Consider the following 22,317-nt stretch of genomic DNA (forward strand, 5'->3'; position numbering starts at 1 on the left):
ATCGATATGAAATCTTCCTTATCAAATTAATCCATATTAAATTCTCTTATCATAAATAGTCTGGCCTAGTTGATAACCTCGCCCTCCATCTTACTCATTAAATATTAATAATTATTATTCCAAATCAAAACGTACGTTTCAACCCAAATCAAACAAAACAGTTGCTAAAAAGTTACACTCTTTTATTGTGAAATCTCTGGAGAGTTTCGTGAAGCCAGTGAAACGCTGTGCAACATTTATGAGGCTAAAATGTATCTAATAACTAATATCACAATTTATTATGTAATTGCAGTATGTGTGTTTTTCTTTGTGTTGGTGTGTGTATGTGTATCTGTGTGCGTGATGTAGTGCTGTTGTTTGTATGTGCTCTTTACTGATCCTCTACTGAATGGTTGCTTCCGATTTGGGTTCATCCAGCAACTCAAAGTCACAGACCAGTGAGAAATGATCCGATGGATATTGAAAACAAGGTGTGCGATTTTTACCAATTTGGTCACCAGCCGGAAACTCTAAGCAGTTTTTGATCTGCAAAGCAAAAGCAAAACAAATTAGATATCATACTTGAATAGGAATTAGTGCGATCTTAACTCACCTTTAGTTGCTGCGGCGTATAGAAGACATAGTCAATGGTGTGACACTCTTCGCCATCCTCGCGAATCTTCCATGTGGTGTAGGGCGGTTCCCTTTTAATGGACTCTGAGATTAACTCATTGACATCCTCGCAGCGCTCTTTTTCCCTTTCCCGCTCCAACTTCATGTCTGCATAAGCGCTGCCCAGTTTCAAGATGTCACAACTGAGAATTGTGGCATAGATGGGCTCGATAGGCTCCGCATTAAAGTCGCCACACATCAGCAAAGGACTCTCGCCAGCAAATTGCTTCACAAACCGAATGAGATCGCGTCCCTGCTCATTGCGCAATTTGGCCAAGAGCGCACCATGTCGGGCCTTCAAGTGTGTGGTGCAGACACAAAACTCTTTGCCCGTCGCCTTCAATTGCAGACGAGCTGCAATGGCCACCTGATTGCTCTGGACACGCCACACCTCAAGGATGCGTGTGTCGTAGCACAACAGCTGCAGTTTATCCCGTTTGTAGAATATGGCACAGCCATCGGGTCCATTGTTCTGCTCTATATACAGACACGGAGAGTCTGGCTTGGGGAAGAAGATGCCAGCATAGTTTTGACTGCCAAGCACAGTCTCCAGGAATTTGAAGTGATCCACCTCCTGCAAAAAGTGAGAAGACGATGTTAAAGCGCGACTGTTTGGCTTTATACTTGGGAGGGGGTTAAATAAATACTTGCAGACAAACAACATCGGGCTGGTTCTGGAGTATCTCCTGGACTATGAGATACTTGCGATGCTGCCAGGTCAAAGCCTCTTCAGGGCAACGCACAAAGCCATCGTTGTGCTGTCCCAGAGCTAGAAAATACAGGAATTGATTAACAAAAATATGTATTTAATATATTTAATAAAAATGTTAAAATGTAGAATAAATAAATAAAATAAATATACGTTTTAAAAAGACAAAAAAATACCATTTTGATTAAATAAAATATATCTGCATTTTAAAAAATAATAAAATAGTATTTCAATAAAGATAAATTAAAAAAAATGTTGAAAAAAGTGACTAATTTTACATTCAAATCGATAAAAATGATAAATTTAGAAAGTGAATTGAACATTTTATTTAAAAATTCGAATGGCTATTAAAATGTTATACTTAAGAGTTAAAAACTTTAACTTTACTCACTTTGCGACAGAATATTCCACTGCAGCAATCGTATATTTTGCGTGCCCTCGTTCTCAAGCGGCGGACTGCAAACTGCATAGAAATGCATTAATGTATCTGTCAGATACAATTGTAGTTATAGCACTCACCACGCGAAACCGCATTCAACTTGAGACATCGCAATCCATCAGTCACATCCTCGCTGATTAGCGCTGGCTTGAGGAAGGATCTGGTGAGCAACGAGGGTCGATCGATGCCATTGCCACGCAACTGATGCACATGATCCAACAAGGCATCGGTGCTCAGACCTTTGGGCAGCTCCAAGCCATCGTCCTGTGAGTCCATATTGTTGATCTTGGGCGCCGAGTTGAACGAACCCATTCTAAAAGATGTCGCATCGAATCATTTAATTTATTCACTTTGCAAATCGATGAAGAGATTAATTGCAAAACGTGCTCAACATATCTTTATTCGATTCTATTTGCTGCCATTATTTAAAACAAATTAAAAAATTTCCGGAATTGCATAAACAATGTGTATTTTGGGGGAATTTTTAATTTGTTTTGATTTATTGGCATGCAGTGCAATCGAATCTTAAGCGGTGAATCACGGTGGGAACATTTTTTATAAGCCTAACAAAAAAACACCATTCAGCAACAATAACAATAATACAACAAGAACAACAGCAAAGTTTACAGCATCGGCAAAGTCAATAGCAAAAAAAAAAATCAGTGCAACAATTTTGTAAATACTCACAAAGCATTTGGTTTTTTATAAAGAATCTTTCGTAGAATTATAGAGAAAATGAACAAACTATGACTATATCTTCGACTGGCATAGAACATTGTCATTTGAACTCTGCTGAAAAGAATATTTGAGTTGTAATTTTGAATTTTGAAAGTTTGAATGATGAAATTTGAAATTTTTTTGAAGAGTTTTGCAATTTTTTGTTCTAAATAATGTAAAGCTAACGTTTGGGTTTGGATGAGAATAGAAAAAAGTGAAAAACAATCAATTTATTTAAAATAATGAAGTGAAAGAGGAGATATTAAATAATTAAAGATAATGTGCAACACTTGCAACAATCCTTTGGCAAAAATGATTTATGAAAATTGAATGTGAATGAACGTCGTATTTTTCCTGTTTCTATTACTTTGAGCAATATAAATTAAGATTGATAATTATCGCAGCTCAGTTGAACAATAAATAACGAGACTATGCATAAATCTTGAAACTCTCAAAATGTGTGTTGGCTTTCACAATCGGTTAGGGAACTCGATTTATAGCACTTAATGCTGCTGCTGCTGTTGCTGCTGCCCACCCACACGAACCGTATGTTATATATCGGATATTGTGAGATGTCGCACGCGGCATTAAAAATGTCGCTCGGTCAATAGCTTCACAGCTGTTTGGCTGGTTTTTGTTTTTGTTTTTATTTCGGTTCGATTTCTGAAGAGTGCGATTGAAACCAGTTCTGAGAGATCGTCAATGCAATCAATCAATAGAGATGACGCGAAGTCGCTCACCTGGTCAGCATCACCCTTTGCAAGTAAGCCTTGCGATCGTTCTTGCAGGGCGCTTTATTGGCGCGTTTCAGTTGCAGTGCTTGCTCCATTCTGACGCTTGGCAAGGATTAGGATTCACTTTCAGTTTTGGGGGATTTGATTTGGTTGTTTGTTTTTGTTTTTTGGGGGTTTTGTTTGCCGAAAATTGTGCGAAGTGCGCTTGTAAGCGACATTTGCGAAACTGAATGGCAACTGAAATGCGGCGTTTTATTAGAGAACAGCCAGAGGCGGTCAGAGACAGAGAGAGAGAGAGAGAGAGAGAGAGAGAGAAAGAGAGCAAGCACACAGACTTACGCATAAACGAGTATTTCAGCTTAACAGCACTCACACACTTACAAAGCGAACGCACACTCACAAAGTGAGATGTATCTGCAAGATACAGAACGAGATCAATACGTTCTACTCACGTGCGTTGCTCACTGGCTAAGCAACGAAAAAAAAAAACAAAAACAATAACAGCCACAAAATGAGATACATCGAAACTGACAGCTTACTAAATATTTATGCGTAGCATTCTGTATGTAGATACATTCACATGGAGCTGCACGCTTCATTGTCTCGCTTTCGTTTCGTTTCGTTTATTGTAATGAAAACAAAAGTATCTTTTGGCACAGCGACTGTGAGATTGCGACTCTAACGCCCAGACAATTGATTTATGCCTAAGCAAAAGTTATTCGTTACTTTGCCAAATGCAAATTGCGTAGACAGTTTCTGTCGGTCCAAAATGCGCATATTCAGCATATCTGCGCCCATATGCTGGCTGAAGATATCGATTCTGAGATTGAGATACGAATTTGTATTTAGCTATTCTGCGAGTACAATTTATACAACAACGCAATTCCATGCGTAATGAGACGCAGACACAGACAGCTGTCCACTCGCCGTCGCCTCGATCTGCAACCTAAAGATATTGTATCTTTTTGATGGGTGTGTGTGTTACCTGGGTATGGGCACCGCCACACGCCGCGCAAACGTCTTCGATGTGACAATCAAACGCGATGTTTTCATTAGAAACTCCATTTTGCTTCGAATTGTCAAAGTACTTTACTTAATTAAAACTCTTTCGCAAGTAAGTTTTACTCGTAATCGTACAACTTTTTCTCACTTTTACTTTCGTCACTACTTATGCGAAATTAATATTTGATTGATTTTTGTGTGCGGATTAACTTTGAGCTTCTTTCCACTTAACTGGTTAACTTGAAATATTCTATATTAAGTGTCAGTATCGCAATGTCAAAGAGACGCGGTTCAAGCTGTATTTCCTAGAATGGGAGAGTTGCAAAAGTTTAAGCATTAGTTGGGATTAAGTTTTGGGCGGGTTTCACTACCAATTGAACCACTTGCAATGCACCGAGAAGTATAATTACAAAACAGTTGCCATCACAATCATCATTATTTAGCCACGTGCTTAGGCACTAAAATTCAAATCGTTTGCAAATAGTTTAGGTTACACGACACGCAGCTGCACATTAAGAAATGATATCTTAATTTAAATATAATATTTTTAAAGTCATCTTTTACTATCTTAAAGGTGAAAACAATTTCTAGGGTTGGGTAGAGGATTTTCTCATTCAATGATTTTTATAATCAACGAAATCAACACAAAATATTAAGACACATTTTTCATTCATCCAAACTAGTCAACTAGTTTCTGAGAAGCGTTTCGAGCATTTAAAGCGAAGTTGACAAGTGGGAAAAAACTGCAACACTTTGAAAATGCTAATAGCATATGATAATTAGTAAATTGATTGAATTAAATTAAAAATTCAAAAGTAGCATGAAAATGTTTCCCATTCATTTCGCACTTTATTTGCGCAAGTCATTTTGAATTTCATAATTTATTCAACTCGAAAATACTCTTAAATATTTCACGAAATTACTCCGAAATAAACTGAAGAGAATATGAAATCTATAAATATTTTGTAAGCTATTGATTCGGTCATTTATCAAAAGTGACAGTTAAACAATTGGCCTGAAAGCAACTACAAAATACAGTAGCTTTTTGTTTGGTACTCGTATTCTACTCTGCCTATTATCGATAAGAACAAGAGCCCTTGTGTGAATAAATTGAGCTAAAAATTGCGCAAGGTTAGTTATGTTTTTTGATTGAAGCCTGAGGCCTGACAGCGCTTAAGAACACTTGACACTCTGTCCGTGCTGTCCATGAACTTGATTTATAAACGCAATTTGCCGCTGGCAAGCAACAACAACAGCAACAACAACACCAGCAACATGTTTTTTTTGGCATTCAATGCCTTGCTCGAATTTATATCTCACCTCACCAGATACAACAACAGATCACGCGGCGGTGGCGGCGTCTCATAATCAACGATTGGCGGCAACATGTCTCCAGCCGCAGCAGCAGCAGCAGCTGTGGCAACAACATCGACAGCATCAACCTCGTCATTGGGTGTGGTCATTCTGCCACCCGCCATCGCCCCCTTCGTCTCGATTTCCATTTCCAGTTTACGCGCCGCGAGACGCTGTTTCATTTGTGTTGTCGAGGTCATTGCCGAGGTCTTGGCCAGCGCTTCCGCAATCTCATACTGCCTAAGGAAATCCTGGCGCAGCTGCTGCCGCTGCGCATCCTCTGTGGCCAGCTGGCCAGTCAAACTCAAGCCCCGACGACACTCTTCGCCGCACAAACGACGACACATCTCATTGATGATCACATTTGGGCCACTCACAAACTGAGGAGCTGTCTGGCTGCAGTTGAGACAAGGCGTGTAGCCTTTGGAGTTGCCCAAGAGCTGGCATTGTGCATCATTTGATTCGTTGCCATTTGGCGACGGCGGCTGTTGCAGCTCATCGGCCACACTAAAGTAACGCGGCGGCGGCTCATCCTCATCCTCGACAGCAGCGCCACGTGCATGGCTCGCTTTGTTTTGCGGTGTTGGATGCAGATTTAAGAGCAACGCTGTCACTGGCATCGCTTTGCCCAGAGCTGGCTGTCTGCGATGGCCAAGACTCTTATGTTGCTCTTGTTTCTCACTCTGATTATCCATGGTTGCACTTTAAGCACTTTTATTTTCATTGGCCACGCGGCGTATGCGCAATATTTTTATATATTTTAACCGTTGCGCGTTTAGAACGAACATCCAACGTATTAATACGCGCGTGCGTTGCTTTTCCTTATTTATATATCTTTGGCCGCTCTAGCCGAGATCGAGGCAATCAAGTGGACGCTGACTCGCTGCTGTCGCGTCGCCTCGTCGTCTCGTTGCCTCGTTGTTGTTGCTGTTCCTTCACTCTCCGCTCATTAATTGAGCACCGTTGTTGTTACTGTTGCTGTTGCTTTTGCTTGTTATTATTGTTGCTGTACAGTCATAAGTAAATGATTTTGTTGCTCTGCTCTGTGCGCTCCTCTAGTTAAGGCAAACGAGATTTTGCGTGCACACTTTCCAAAATGTCAAAACACACACACACACAATTAGCAAACAAAATCAAATCGAATCAAATAAAGCAAGATTTAAAATAAAAATTGTAAATTGCTGAATGATTTATGCTTTGTTATTTCGTTATTAAATCGTCGACTTTCTTTAACAACCATCAGCAACAATATCTGCTTGAAAAGTGGGCGATAATCTCTGGCATCCATTGACTTTGACACCTCGGTGACATTAAGCCCTAAGTTCAGTTGACAACACGCACACAACATGAACGCTCAATGAATGCTACTAGTAGCTACAATTAATTCTAGTACATGCCTTAATCGCATTTGTTAAGTTATCTTGCGTTGGCATCACAACTGATTGACAGCTGTTAAAACTTTGTTGTACCGGGCGAATGATTAATATTTCATTAATTGCCACTTTGTAAACTGCACAAGTGCAGCAACTAAATAGCTTCATATAAATGATAGATATACTATTAATCAGTATCAAGCTAATTTCCCACTTTCTGTCTTATGCTTTTCACCTCCAAACTAAATTTAAGCTAATAAATTTTATATACATTTCACATTCGCCTCACAAAATTAGCATCTGTTCAAGTACAAATTAATTGCATTTCATTTAATTTCTATTCCATTTCTATTATCTAACACAACAAATGACAAACATTTATTTCCGTAATATGCAAATAGAAGAAAACAAAACTAAACAAATCGTACAGTAGAAACTGCATATTGAAAGTTGATTGAATAAAGTTGAAAAATTCAAATGAAAAAAGCATTGCATACTTTTCGGCTGCTCTCGAAATTCGAATGCAAATTAATTGATTGTTTGCTCTGTTGATAAGCGGCAGACTGATAATCAAAAGCAACGGTTTTTCTTGAACAATACATACCTCAAGGCAGTATTATCTTTTAACAGTATTAATTATTGCCAAGCAGTTTACTTCCTTCTATAGAGCTGCTGTATTACTCAGCTCTGAATCTATTCAGATGCAGGTGCTAATAGAAAATTGTGCTTTACTTATTTTTCTTGTTTTGTTTTTTTGGCAAACTGGCACGGAAAGCGTAACAGAATGAACAAGATCAGCGTCCGTCATTGAGGTTTATTTATATGTCTCACATTGTGTATACGTATTTATGCCTAGAGACGAGTACTCTCGTCTCGTCTCGTTTATAGCACGTTGCAAACACATATGTATGTTTCATGAACTTGGCAGTGAGCGTAATCAACCTCAATAAAAAATCATTGGGTGGGAGCATTAACTGGACACCTGTGAGGCGCCCGTCAAACCAGAGGTGATCGCTCGTCCTTCACACTCTATCGAATTGTTTGTGTGTACTATACAAATTTACAGACTTTGTGATAACAGCTTATCAGCAAATCGATTTTGTGGGAACACTCTGCAGATTAAGCAGTAATCAGATGGGAAATTCAATTAAATGATGAAAGAAACACTGTTTTACTTTGTGTGAATAAAGACTGTTGCTAACTTTTAAATATGAAGACATCACGAGACGCAAGGTTAAGCAGAGACAATGCGTTAAATTTTTATATCAATTATAGATAAGATTAGTTTTTAACTTTTAGTTTTGAAGGTCAGTAAAATGAAATATTTAATAGATACTTTTTACTTAAGAACTTTAATACTTTAAGAATTTATTAAGAATGTTTTCTTTTATTTGCATCTCAACTATCATCTCTTTCTATTATCTAAATGTTATATACCATAAAAAACCCAAATTACTAGAATTATGTTACTACAATTCATATACTCGAATGCCCTTTTTCAAAAGTGATACGACTGTATTTTTTTTTTACAGTTTCAACATCTTTACTATATATGTGAATATAAGTACGCTTTGTTTTGCGATTACCAGGGGAGATTTCGTTATACAACAACAGCATTGGGACACATGGTCGGGTCCGGCGCACATATCGCTTCATTTGGAAATAACTGGTTCTATACCGGCGTGGACTGAAATTGTCCGCCTGGAGATGTGCGACTCTATGTGTGATTTTTTATTCAACTATTTGCATTTGTTCAAAGGGGCATTGCAAGTGGTTCTGGTTTCGGCAGCTGGTTTAGTTTTGCACAGTTTTTTGTGTGATCTTCAACTCACCATTTTTATGCCTGCACCACGCCACAACACATTATCCAAAGATTTTTTGCTTTTTATTGCTTAATCAAGGCTAAAGGAGTCAAGTGCTCCGCGAACTTCACAATTGACTAACGCGTTTAAGGGACGTTTAAGGCTCTGTCGTGGCCTTAAGTAGAAACTAGAAATTGTAGCGAAATGGCAGCGATTCAAACGCGCCGTCAAACCGCAAAGAACTAAAGGCGACAATTGGTGCTTTGCGCCATTTATAGCACGACATTGGACAAGTGAGTGAAGTGAAGTGAAGTGAGTTCTCTTTTCGCTTTGCTGGCTGATAAGGATACAGTTATGCTGTCAGAGCACCAGCAGCTGTGCTCTCAGCTCACCCGGGAACCCCAAAAGAGAGAGAACGAGAGCACTTTAGTATTATTATTGCACAATCAATTTTGTGTTTACAATTCTCTCTCGCTGTTCTCCCTTTTCTATTTACACTCTCGACTCTCTTTTAGTGTAACTAACTAATTGAAAAATTCGATTTTAGGTCTACAGCTTGATCTTTAGCAACCTGTAAGAGCATTAGGTAAACACAGATGCTGTAAGAGCCAGCTGCTGAAAAGTCATCCATTTAGAGCTACTTCTAATTATTCAAGCTTCCATTTCAAATTATTTTCCAATTTGTATTGATGACCAGCAACATCTGAGTCATTCTTTTACAGAGTATTACAAAACAGAAGTCTGTCGCAGTAGGTCGCACTTGATATCAATTCTTGGGAGGTGTTTTTTTTCCCCGTCTTTATTGTTGTTCCTGTTTTTGTTTGGACAGGTCTAGCGCTAAAAATGTCTGGTGTAGTATCTTATCAGCGGCGCACGAGCGACCAAAAAGTTGTGCGTATGGAATTTGTCATCGGCATTATATACAAATCGCCATAAAGTGGCCTTGCAATATATATGAGACCGGGAGATGATCCATAGTTGCGATAAGCCTTTGCCTTTTGGCACATGCAATAAGTGACGTTGAAATCAGGATCAAATTGGTTTCAATTAGTTTGGAGCAGTTGCTAATGCGCCGTAAATTATGAATCCATAAACTATATACATATATATACTATTTAGTACTCGGGTGGCCGTCTGACTGTCTGACCGTCTGTCTGAATGTTTGACTAACCAACTACAAATGCGAATCTATCAAGGGTATTGGGTCTGGGGGCGCTGATTAGAGGTGCTTGCAATGGTTTTACGATTATTATAGTGCTCACAGCCAGTGGTCTGGCAATTGAGATTAGATACGTTGCTTTACTGACGACGGCCTTGTTCAAGTGCTGTGGCTAAAGTGCGTCCAAATAAATTTCTATTTATCGTACGTGGCATTATGCACATTAGCAAATCTATCTCTAATGGTCTGTAATGCCTACAATCGATTACTATATCTCTATGTGCATGAGCTGCTGTGATTTCGATTTCGATTTTTTTGTTTTTTGTTTACGTTGACGACCCGCTGGCTGCCTTATCAATTTGGGCAACGTAAGCGTGCCATTAGCTCACTATACAAAATATATACATATGGGAATGTATGTATATATGTTTACTGTCTAATGTGGAATTTGAGCTGTGTGTGCGGCACTTATCACTGAAAGCATTTTCTAGTAGCAACCAACAGCTTCGGGTACTCGTACTTTTTATACTAAGCACTCTCAACTTGGTATCAGAAATTACAACTTTGTTCGACCGGCTCACACGGGTTTTAAGGGGTATTTCTTCAGGAAGCATTTTAATCAAACATTTTATATGTGATTGTGGTAGGTAAGGAAGGCATAAAGTCGATCAGAGAGTCTTGCGGAAGGTAATGTAAACACATTGTGATTAATTGAAGATATGAATCACATTACAGTCGAATAATAATGGAATAGGAATTACTTCGATAAATGTATATTATTATTTTGTCATTCATCATAATCTACGATCATGGTATTATTTTCACATTATGAATATTAAATAGAGCAACTCGTTAATAGCAAATGTTTTTGAGAAATAATCTAAGGAATATCTCTAGTCAAGAGAGTTGATCCATTTCCATATGACCATACTTAACAATAATCATATCTTTTGTGTTTCATATATGTATTCAATTTTAATATCAATATACTTAGAATCTCCTTGACTACAATTAAATGTACATTAATATTGTTTCCTTAAACATAATTGAATTTAGAGAAAAATAATTATCCGTTTATAGCAAGAACAGCTATGCTTTAGCATACACTACATACTTGTGAAATAATCTTAGGAATATCTCAGTTGCAGACAAGAGTTCAGTCAACTGCAGACCCCATAACAAAAGGACCCATTTCCATATGAACATGCTTAACAATAATCAGATCTTTTGTGTTTGATATATGTATTAAATTATTCCGACAACGCCTTCAACAATGCCACTACATAAGTATACACACACACACAAGGCCTCTTGTGGACACACTGGCGAACCGATACACAAAGCGCCGTTATAGCAATTAAAAGGCCATTTCTGTTGTCATCACTCGAGCAAATTCCATTTACTAAAGTACTTGAAGGGGGGTTCGAATCAGAGCTGCCATCACTACGAACAGCGGGAGGAGGCGAAGAGAGAGAGACAAGGGTGGACAGCAGCCAATTTGCTAGCTGCCTCAAACCCAAACAAACAGTTTGATGACTTTGCACAGAGAGTGAGAGCGAGTGAGAGGGAGAGTGACAGTGACAGTGAGATTGCGAGAGAGTGAGCGCGCTCTCTTCTCACATAAGCAGTTTATTACACACATTGTGCATGTGCTCTCTCGCTCACTCACTCTTCAACATTGGCTCAGCGGCTCTTTGCGGTCGCATTGAAAGTCAAAAATATTTGTTGTAATAAATTAAAAACTACACACGCACACACACGCACATGCACAGCGTATACATACACACAAAGAAAGTAAACAAAATCAAATCAAAGAAGGCGACCATTTAAAACGACTTAATAGATGCACAAAGAGAAGACACAACACATTGGATAATTGGAAAAGGGCTGGGTCAAGGCAAAAGGGGGAAAGGGGGATACCATAAAAGCGGAAAAAGCGAATAGCATGCAAATTGTTTTTGTTGTTCTTCTTGTTTGTAGCGCATATTGTGCTTTTTTTGTTTTATCAATAAATTTTGCAAAGCCGGGCACAGGTTAACAAGCGACGCGCCCTAAACACTCGCAGTCGTAATAGTAACAGGGTATTAGGTAATCCACTTACAAGAATTTGCGGCAGAATTTATAAAATGCCACCACAACGTAGATTAGCGTTGAGATTATCTTCATGCTGCAGCTAATTAAATAGTTTTACTTTTTGTTTGTTTCGTTGCTTTTAATTAGGTTCTATTTAAATATATCAATATCAGAGGTAAACTGTAATTTCTTACTGTTGCATAAATTACAAAAATGTAAAAACTTTAAATTTTGTAATTTATTTTTGTACTAATGTTTTTTTTTTTTTTAGTTTTCTTTTTTTCATTTGCCGAAAAGTTTATGCACTCCACTGAATTTTCACTATCAATGTCATTTCCGCGTCGAACACGTTTTTCACACTAAGCTGGCATAAAAATGAGGGACTACGCTTTACTCTGGCTGTATGTGTATGTGGCGCCATGGAAACAAGCAAAGAGACAAGTTGAAAGAGAGAGCCATGTACTTTCTGAGAGAGCGAGAGCCGCTGAAAGGAAAAGCTGACAGACGTTGATTCGGCTAACAAGTTTCGAGTAGCATTGCACAATATTAAATACCCTATATAGCATATGAGTTAGTAAATATATTTCTTAAAACCGGTCTAGTCCAAAGGTCAAAGTTATGTTGAGAGCATTTAGTAAAGTTTTGGAATTTGGAATTTGTTTATTTAATTTGTTTATCATTAACAAATATACCTGACAAAGTAGCGCATGCAGTCACGTCTCCACTTGTTGGGAGCGGGGCAATAAACTCTTGTGTGGGCGAACTTAAGAGAGTGAAGCTGTTGTAAACTTAAGAGCACACACACTGAAAGCTACGTTTGTGTAAGCGAAGAGTCGAGCCATTAAGTATGCAAGCTTTACAAAGCTTTAGATCGTTGCAAAGTTTTTACGTTTATAAATGTACTAAATCGAAAGCAATACAAAAGCTTTTGTAACTTGTTGAGCTTTTAGCAGAGACATTCTTAAACTAACTAAAGTAAACTTGAAAGCCAATTTCGCAATTAATTAACTAATTTTATAATCATTATAATTACTAAGCTATCTTATTAGATAATTATTTTAAGTACATTATTTATATTCCCCTAGCAATTCGATGGCCTATACTCATAGGCTGGTCCCACGCGTATGTTTATATTGATGGGTTGATTCAAATATTCTTCTTTCCGTCTGCAAGTAAATAATAATCAATTATTTAGCCACCTTGGAGTAGGTAAACAATAGCAGCTGGCTTATCTAATAAATTCAATGCTTACTTTTTATCTGCAGCACTCTCATAAAACTGATAGCCCTTCCGCTTTGCCGATTTATTTAGCCGCAACGATCGACGCAATTCCTTGGGAAGCGGTTTATTCGTTTCCCTTCGCAGAAAACCGCCCAACTGCTGAATCCTCGAGGAGAACGTTTGCCACGCCAGACGCAGCAATCCGCGATGACTTGATGCCTCAGCTCCATTCTTGGCATTAGACGCGCCTTCGCATAGCTCAATGGTGGAAACAGCCCACGACGACATGATGTCGATGTTGATGTTGTGTTGACCGTTGGCAGACAAAGACTAAAATAAGTGATTGGCAAGACGAGGCAGAAAGCTGGCCACTTGTTTTCTGGCTGATAAGATTGGCTAAGCTGAGGCAATTGAAAAATGATAGTCAATACTTTAAATGTTGAAAAGTGTGCGCAACAATGATTCGGCCATTTGACAAAAATCAAATGGGCTAATTAACTAGGCAATGTTCATTGCAATTGAGTCGAAATTTGAATAATTTCGGACAAGTCCCAGTTGTTAGCATAGAAATTCAATAATTTGATATTGCAGTGAGCACGTGTGTGTGTGTGAGTGAGTGTGAGTGTGTGTGTGTTGGAGGCCTCAGGCAATGACAGTGAATGTCCTGGCCCTGACCAAAAAACCGAAACCTAAATGTGCAAATGCACGCTGCAGTTATGAATTTTTAGCATAGACAATTTTCAATAATATTTTCAGCCTGCAGACAGCTGAATTTCCTACCTCCCAATCCCCTTACCCTTCCCCTTCCCCTTCCCCTACCCAATCCCCACAAATGTGTCGCACACTGTCTATGCTTTGAGGATATACCCAATGACAACATGTCCTGTAACAAAATACAAATAGCCAACGCCAGCTCTCTGGGTCCCATGTGGCCAACACCTCTTGGCCCGCTTGGACCTGGCCCAGCTTGATGCCACGCACACACACTGTTCCACAGTTCCAACATTGCCAACAGCAACTCGGGTAGCTTACTCCCATCCCAGACTGAAAAACAAAATTGCATGCGGTTCCACGCAGTTTGCCTCCCATTTTGGACACACTCGACTCGATGTGTGTGTGTGTGTGTGCGTGTGTATGATTGGGGCTTTTTCGGCCAACTCGTATTGTTATAACGAAAATTCGTTTATTGCCGTATTGTTGTCATGTAATTCTAATTTGTCTCTGCTTTTGCCTACATAGGGGAAATACTCGACACAACTTCAAGTGCGAGTATTTTAAGAATTTTTGGTAAAAGTTAAGATCATTTGAATTCAATTTGAAAATTGCAATTTCTGAGGTGTATTCTCTGTGGCACAATTAAAATCTGAAGTCAACTTTTTGCTTGGCAACCATTCGAATCAACTGATGATAAAGTTTATCTTAAAATCATATTACAAGCAATCATTATGAAGATATCGCAAGTGCTATAAATACTTTTAATCACAATCTTTATCTAACCTAAATATTTTATTTCGATTGTGGAAAAGTAGAACAAAGCATACTACGTATTTCCTATTCGAAAAATATATACTACACATCACGATTTTAAAGTGCTTACAGATATCGGTATCAGAGATCTACCAAGTATAGGGTATTACGTATTCGAGACGTATACTCGATAATTTGTGTAGAGTGCTGAGCATTCTTGCTTTTGAATGTGTGAAACACTAGAAATGGCAAATTGATTAGACTCACCTGTTTGACCGAGAAGTACAGCTGGTCGTCGTATCTACAGCCGGGACAATTGATTGTCTTCGCCTGCCTGTTGAAGTTCGTTGGCTTCCAGCAACGTTTATTGATAAAATTGCAGATGACAAGCTGGCAACGCACGCAGGCAGGGAACTGGGCCAGAGGTGACAGCTTACCTCAGAATTTGACCAAACAAGGCTTCGCATACACGCAAAGAATCAGAAAGAGACAGAGAGAGAGAGAGAGAGAGAGAGAGAGAGAGATTCAAACATGTGTTGAGTTTATCATTGGGTGCAGAGAAATGCATTTAAAATTCCATTTAAATACCAAAATAGCAATAACGTTCTCGCAATTTTTATTTTTCCTTTTTTTTTTTTTTTGGTTTTATTGAAAGGGATGCATATATGTATGTACATATGTATATTGACCTCAATAATGTCCATTGGCTGTTGCTTTGATAGTAAATTAAACAACAGACTATTTTAACATTTTCCTCACATTTATTGCAGATTTATTAAATTTGCAATAATATGCAAAAGTTTGACATTTGGAGATTGGATTTGTTTGAGCGACACAACGAGTGAACTTTGAACTCGACTATTTATGCTCTACATTATATATGTATATGTTGACTCAGATGCTTTAAACTGCGAATATATTAAATATACGTACAAGTGCTGTAAATTTAACGTATGTAGGATTAATATTGTTTTACTATTCTTCAATTATAATTATATTAAATCTTGTTTAGCAATGTGTCTTTAATCTCGACTATTTATTTTAAACTGTTCATTTGTGTTACTTAAACTGTGAATTTATTAAGTATACGTACAAGGAAGTGCTGTAAATTTATCTTATGAAGCTGCAATATATTTTTACTAATCTTCAATTCAAATTTTATAAATTATTTTCGACAATTTACAACTTTGATCTCATTCATACGAGTTCGTTAAAGTATATTAAGTATACGTATATGATAAAATCACATTTAAAATAAGTTTTTTTATTCTGATTTATTATCTGCGCTTCTTATGAATTTTTGTGAATTTAATATTTAAATTAATATAATTAAATTTGTATTAAATTATTAATTTATTATTACCACATTATACCACATTTTTATCAACTTCTTCAAGTTGGCATTCAAAATAAATATGTAAAAATATCGAAAGCGTCAGCAAGTGAGTGTATTATTGCCACAGCAATAAAAAGTCAACAAATCTGGCTGCATCTTATATACAATATTTATTGCCCCTTACCCTTGAATAGATATTTTTTTGTTGGTCAGATTCCAGCACGTTTGCAAATAGAATATTACTATTTACCGTAGTGCAATAAAATGTTGTAAAATGCTTTATATATCGCCCATTGCACATATCAATCAATTTTTTATTAGTCGACCTCAGCTCGTTTGTAATCTGAACTCCAATTCTATTTGCAATGCCATGCAAATATTTGTGGCAATTTCATTTCAAGTTCTTCACTCTGTGTGTCGTTTGATGACGTTGCAGAGTGAAGAAGAGTGAGGGAGCGAGGGTGGGAGAGTTAAGGAGACTGAAATAAGGTAACAGTTGGTAGCAAAATTATATGTGTAGCAGCCTGTTGCAAAAACTAATGTCAATATGCAGCTACATTTTCGTGCTGTAAGCACACACACACACACACACACACATGCATACTCACATATGTATATCCTTTATCTTATATGCGCTATTTTATGCCTGCTGGCAACAACAACTACACTCGCACTCCCCTTTTTTTCTCTCTCTCTCTGTCTCTTTTTAACAGTTTTGCTGTTGTTGCTGCTGCTGCTGCTGCTGTTGCCTTTTTTCGTCGTTGCCAATAGATTGTATGCCACACTTTGGCATTTTATAACATAAACTTTCATTTATTTTCGCTCGTCTTTTGCCACATCTTTGCCGTTGTGTAGTGCCTGTAATGCGCTCATGTTTGCTGGCATTGTAATGGCGAGTCACATATGCCATAGCCACAACTACACACACTCACATAGAACGAGAGAGAGAAACTCACACTCATATACATACATAAACGAGTACACAAGATGCCGTCTGCTGTCTTGACATCTGTCTAACCATTCCACTTGAAAATCGCCCCAAAATTGTAGATTTGCATGCACATCAGCATTGGGCATACATTTATCTCGCTCACTGTGTCTCGGCAGCGGTCGCAAAAGTAGGCCGCCAGTTGTTGCTTAATGCGGCAAGCAGATCCCCCAAAAAAGTGTATACTATATATGTATATGGAGTGGAGGCTAAAAAACATGCTGAAGTAACTTTCTGCTTTCTGCTGCAAGTTTCAGTTTAGTTTTCTGGCAAAATGGTCATTATAAATTTGCAGGAATTATGTTGAAGCGGAATTTAGTTGATAATTTAATTGAAGGTATTTGTAATGCATTGTAGTAACTAGTAAAATATTCTCATTCAATAAACAAACAACATTATATATTTTCATAGATTAAGTATTTTTAAAGATTCAATGTTTGGTCGCACCTTTTAAAGACAGGAAATCGGATCTTTCTTATTTCTATCTCTACATCTCTCTTTGATTGGGTTACATTAATCTTCTCTCTCTTTAGTAAATACGGCGCAACTGACTTATTGTATCTCTTTATGATTATCACTAATTAATATCTCCATTCGAAAAACAAAAAACAGTATACATATATTCAAATAGAAAACTTATTTTTGAATATTTTCATGGATTAAGTATATTATGTTATAAGATTTGAAGTCTGGTCACACTTTTTAAAAAGATGAAATCACACTTTATTATTGTCTGTTTATCTATTTTTCTCTCTGTGATCTGGTCACACTTTATTCGTCTCTCTCTTTTTGCTTAATGGTGCACAGGAGTTGAAAACGATTTGAGGCGTGCTCTTTAAATACCAAATATATTTCATTAAAAGTTATTAACATATCATTTGATTCTTTCAACTCTTACCTAAGCTATAATGAGTAAAATATATTTCTGTTAAATTGTTGTATTGATAGCCAACACTTACAATCATCTTTTTTCCAATATATAAACATTTCCTAATCAAGAACTGACAATATCAATCCATTTAATTCCACTTCCCCTCTACTACTCACATAACATGAGGATTTTTGCATAAATGTGGATATAATCGCACTCATCTGTCTATTTCATAATATATACACACTACAGACATACACACACACACACACGCACACATTCATATGCATACTCAGATGCTGGAAAAGATGCTTACCTCTTGCATATTTGGTTTAACAACAAATCCATTCAGAATATGTCAGTGGAACGTCGCTTGCTAAGCACAAACTGTCGGTCGTCCGTTGCCTTAGGCTGTCAGGGCTGCCAAGTCGATCACATCAGAGCCTAAGCAGAGAACTCTAAGAAAGCCATTCAAGCGTTTTTCCATCTCTTTTTCTCATATTTTTCTCCTTCTTTTGCAGCCACCGCAAAAGCAACAGCCGAACAGTCGAACAGCCATGGAAACCCATCAAGCCGCCAAGTCGCCAAACCCATCGACCATTTGACTTAAATATTTTATGCAAATTTTCAATGTAATAAAAATTTCTTCATGTTCACACACACACACACACATATGCGAGCAGAGAGGCGAATAAAAATTGATGCCAATGCCGTTTGTCTTTCAATACATTTCACTTTGCCCCGCTCGCTATTGTCTTTCCCTTTCTCTCTTTGCCTGTCTCCCTCTCGCACTTTCTTTGTCTGTCTTTCTCTCTTTGTCTCCCTCTCTCTCTGTCTTTATCTGTGTGTCCCTTTTTGGCATTTGCTTTCAACATGTTTGTGTGCAAGTGCGCTGCCAATGATTTTCAATATGTCGCAACTCTCGGCCCAACTTTGCGCTATCTGTCGAGCAGGGTTATCTTCCAAAACACACCCCTTCCTCTCCTCTCCTCTTCCCATTCCTTCACTTACTGCCCACCTCCTGCTCTTGTGCCACAGCAGCTTGGAACAAATGCCGAGTTAATGCTTTGCCTGACGTCGCCAGCGACATCACCAATACCAACGACAATGAATGCCGCATGGACATGACCTCAATTGCATTGGGCACACACACACACACACTCGCACACACATGCAAATTGGTTTGATCGACACCAATACCTAAGGGTGGTAATATGTGTGTTAACTTACCCAACCCCTTCCCCACCCAATTCACACCCCGCCACACACAAGGCCAAAGAGACAGAGACGGAGAGAGAGAGAGAGTAAAACATTGCCCCATCACTGTCATCTTTTAGGCTGACAAGTGCGAGTGCGGCATTACGAGATGTCGTCGCCAGTGCAGCTGTGACAGCCTCAGTCTCAGCCCCCTGCCCCTGTCCGTCTCCCACCCCTTGCTCCTTCTTTTTTGTGTCGCGTTGCAATTTTTTTTTTAGCTTCTTCCGTTTTCCTGCTGCCGCTGCTGACGCCATTTTGTTTAACATATTGTCAGTTGACTTTAGCACTGCTTTTATCATTTTCACTGCATATGGAAAATTGGAGCGTCAACACTTTAGCAGGTACTGTATTCGGTAGTGGAGGTTACTTTTGGCCTCCACTGTAATAATGGCTTAGATCCAACGTTTGTCTGGGTTCATTGTCTGCTGTTTATGATGCACTTAAATTTAATATTTAATTTTAATGTATTTTGGCCAACGGCAAATGCAGCAGCAAAAACAATGTATCCACATGTCCATGGCATAAAACAAAAGTCAAGTTGGTAAATAAAGCAATCATAGGCGAATATTGTGATACACTGCTAAGGTGAAAAAACATGTGATATTGAATTATCTATAATTATTTGTAGAAGACAATTCTGTGGTACAAAGTTTAGCCTTCAAATTCATTTATTAAAGTTAACTTACTTTTGTCTCAATTTTTCAAGTTTGATTGTCTTGCCAATTACCTATTACATTTTAAGACACTGCATATATGTGCATTAAGGGCGTGTAGTTTATTTATTTATTATTATTTGTTGAATTTACCTCCGGCCAGCAAAATCAACTTAAGATTTTATCCTAAAAATTTGTGATCATTTTTATATTTTTATTTAAAACACTTCGCTGCTTCAGCAGCTTCCAACAATTATTAAAATTTTGTAAATTTTAAAGTCTCTGCTAATCGTCTGTTACATTTTGCTACTCTTAAGCAACTCACCTTTGTTGCATATTTAATGTTGCACAGTGTAGACGATGGCCATTCGCTTGCCCCAATTTCGCTGACACACATTCTTTGATGTGGCACCTGTGTGCGTGTGTGAGTTGTTTATTGCCTCCATTGTTTAGCATTTTTTATGTTTCACATAATTCCAATCAACAGTTTGTATCAATAAATAACATTAAGAGGCCAACAACCCCGCTAATGAGAGCCCAAAAAGCTACCTGCCGACAAAAAATCCCCAAAAAGAATGAAGCCAACAACAATAAAGAAAAATCCTACACACACACACACACACACTCGCATCTACTATAACATTGAGTGTCTCGTAAAAATTTCAATTATCCTAAATGATTAACTTTGTTTATTACACTGCGAGGCTGTGTGGTGGCTTGCAGACGCAACAAGGACGCGCCGCGTCCTGGCAACATCATTTATCAGTTTATGACTTGATTCTATTATTTATTGGCACTCGAATAGAGGGCGGAAAGCAGCGGCAGAGAGGCATGCGGCTGCCTCAATGCGTCGCAATTTCAATTATAATTATGTGCAAATCGTAAAAAAAAAACGAAGCAAAAGAGAGAAAGAGACGCCACCTTCTTGTGCCTTAGATAAAAATCACTTAGTGTGCTTGGCGCCCACACACACACACATACACACACAGATACATGCAAAGTTTATAGCTAACAAAAATCGTTAATAAATTAAGCGGAAATATATTTTCCCAGCCATTGCCGGGAGGTTGCTTCTTCTTGTTGTTCTTCTTGTTGTTCTCGTTGTTGTTGTTGGTGTCTCGCTCCATTTGGTCCTTTTAGCAAATACTCGTATAATAATGCTCTTGGCTGGGTAATGGTTTTTTAATTTTAGTGTCGTTGAAATTATGGTCGAAACAATAATTTAATAAGTTAATGTCTTCTTCTACTTTGCTCCCATAGCATCTTCTTTGTGCTGCTTTTCTTTTCAGTTTTGCCAAAGGCAAAAATTGCGCGTTGGTAGCGTAAACAATTTTCATTTGCTGTTCAAAACAACAACAATTCTCGCACAATATTATTTATGTGTTCACTGTTCACTGTTGCTGTTGCTTCTGGTATTTTTGCGGCCAGCAGCAGCAGGTGCAAACTTTGCGGGGCAGGTTGTAATAACCGTTTACGTGGCATTTTTTGCGCTGGCGTTTAAATGGTTTTCCCCAGCGGGAAAATGCAGGCAAACGCTCCCGGTTTGCAGCCATAGCCATTGGCTAATAGCTTCAAACTGAGAAACAGATAAGTAACTGATAAACATTCTATTTGTGCGCAAATATAAAAGTATTCCACATGTTTCTGTCGCTTATTAAAATTTCTGTGGAAATGTAAAATCCTGTTGCCTTGCAGGTGGGGTCGTTGCCCCATCCTTTTTTCCGCATTCAACGTGATCCAATCACAATCAAATTTGTTCTAGTTACTTTCCCTAAATCTGGCATATGACCCAGACTTGGCATATAACCCTAAAAGGAAAGGCCTGTTGACACAAACACACACACGCAGAGATTGAGAGACAGACAGAAAATACATTGCGCAAATGTAACGGCAACAGAACTTTATGACTTGATTTTTTATGATATGTAATTTGATGTTTTATGCTTTTTGGGCCAACATTTTGAAGGCACACTGTAGCCTTTGCCTTACTGTAGCTAGACGGTTAGCTAGCAATTTTTGCATAAATATTTTAGCATTATACTTTATGATTTTTTACGATTTTGTTTTTATTTACTTTAGCCTGACCGACAAAAAACAAAGAGAAATTAAGGTTGATATGCTGCGAGATACTTTATGTGGTGAGCTTCTAGAAATTGCATATAAAAATCTACTCTTCATCACACTTCTGCCTATTAAACTCTTTTGGAATTCAGCATGCGTGCAGGGTATACAAAACACACACAGAGCACAAACTTCGTTTCGGGCTGCATAAAATTTTTGAAGCAAGACAAATAAAATAACATGGGAAGGCAACGGAGTGAATGACGACAAACCTGACATGCCATGTGTCCAATGTCCTCTCTTCCTGTTTCTCTCTAGGTAGCCTGACATTGTGGGTTGTTGCTTGGTAACCAGTACAACAGCAACAGCAACAACAACAACAACAGCAGCAGCAGCGGCAACAGCAAAAAGAAATGCTGAACGAAAACGAAAAATGTCCCCAAAAAATGAG

At 38.1% G+C, this 22,317-nt stretch overlaps 2 protein-coding genes across 7 annotated transcripts; both read right to left on the bottom strand.

Annotated features, from left to right (window-relative positions):
• Positions 1–167: 167 nt before the first annotated feature.
• On the bottom strand, positions 168–12,369 carry LOC117574888 (nocturnin). 6 transcript variants are annotated; one of them, XM_034258922.2, is made up of 8 exons: positions 8,811–9,008; positions 4,236–4,557; positions 2,487–2,588; positions 1,880–2,112; positions 1,752–1,823; positions 1,299–1,420; positions 593–1,225; positions 168–525 (listed from the first exon to the last, which is right to left on the bottom strand). In XM_034258922.2, exons 2-8 carry the CDS (start codon positions 4,313–4,315, stop codon positions 382–384), a joined length of 1,386 nt encoding a protein of 461 aa, XP_034114813.1. In that variant the 5' UTR covers positions 4,316–4,557; positions 8,811–9,008; the 3' UTR covers positions 168–381. The 6 variants fall into 6 exon arrangements, with proteins under 6 accessions (XP_034114813.1, XP_034114815.1, XP_034114816.1 ...); XM_034258924.2 differs by lacking the exon at positions 2,487–2,588 and having other exon boundaries at positions 8,811–9,006; XM_034258925.2 differs by lacking the exons at positions 2,487–2,588; positions 4,236–4,557; positions 8,811–9,008 and adding an exon at positions 12,041–12,369.
• A 644-nt stretch (positions 12,370–13,013) lies between these two features.
• LOC117575096 (uncharacterized) lies at positions 13,014–13,550 on the bottom strand. Its single transcript, XM_034259196.2, has 2 exons — positions 13,265–13,550; positions 13,014–13,178 (listed from the first exon to the last, which is right to left on the bottom strand). Exons 1-2 carry the CDS (start codon positions 13,519–13,521, stop codon positions 13,094–13,096), a joined length of 342 nt encoding a protein of 113 aa, XP_034115087.1. The 5' UTR covers positions 13,522–13,550; the 3' UTR covers positions 13,014–13,093.
• Positions 13,551–22,317: the final 8,767 nt, after the last annotated feature.

This window comes from Drosophila albomicans, chromosome 2R (genome assembly GCF_009650485.2).
Source record: "Drosophila albomicans strain 15112-1751.03 chromosome 2R, ASM965048v2, whole genome shotgun sequence".
NCBI lineage: Eukaryota > Metazoa > Arthropoda > Insecta > Diptera > Drosophilidae > Drosophila > Drosophila albomicans.

Coding starts and splice junctions, on each gene's coding strand:
- LOC117575096 (XM_034259196.2), bottom strand. CDS start 13,521: ATGTCGTCGTGGGCTGTTTCCACCATTGAGCTATGCGAAGGCGCGTCT. Junction 13,179..13,264: donor GAGAGTGCTGCAGATAAAAA/GTAAGCATTGAA, acceptor ATTTACTTGCAG/ACGGAAAGAAGAATATTTGA.
- LOC117574888 (XM_034258921.2), bottom strand. CDS start 6,300: ATGGATAATCAGAGTGAGAAACAAGAGCAACATAAGAGTCTTGGCCAT. Junction 2,113..5,572: donor CTGTTGTTGTATCTGGTGAG/GTGAGATATAAA, acceptor GACATCTTTTAG/AATGGGTTCGTTCAACTCGG. Junction 1,226..1,298: donor CCGATGTTGTTTGTCTGCAA/GTATTTATTTAA, acceptor CACTTTTTGCAG/GAGGTGGATCACTTCAAATT.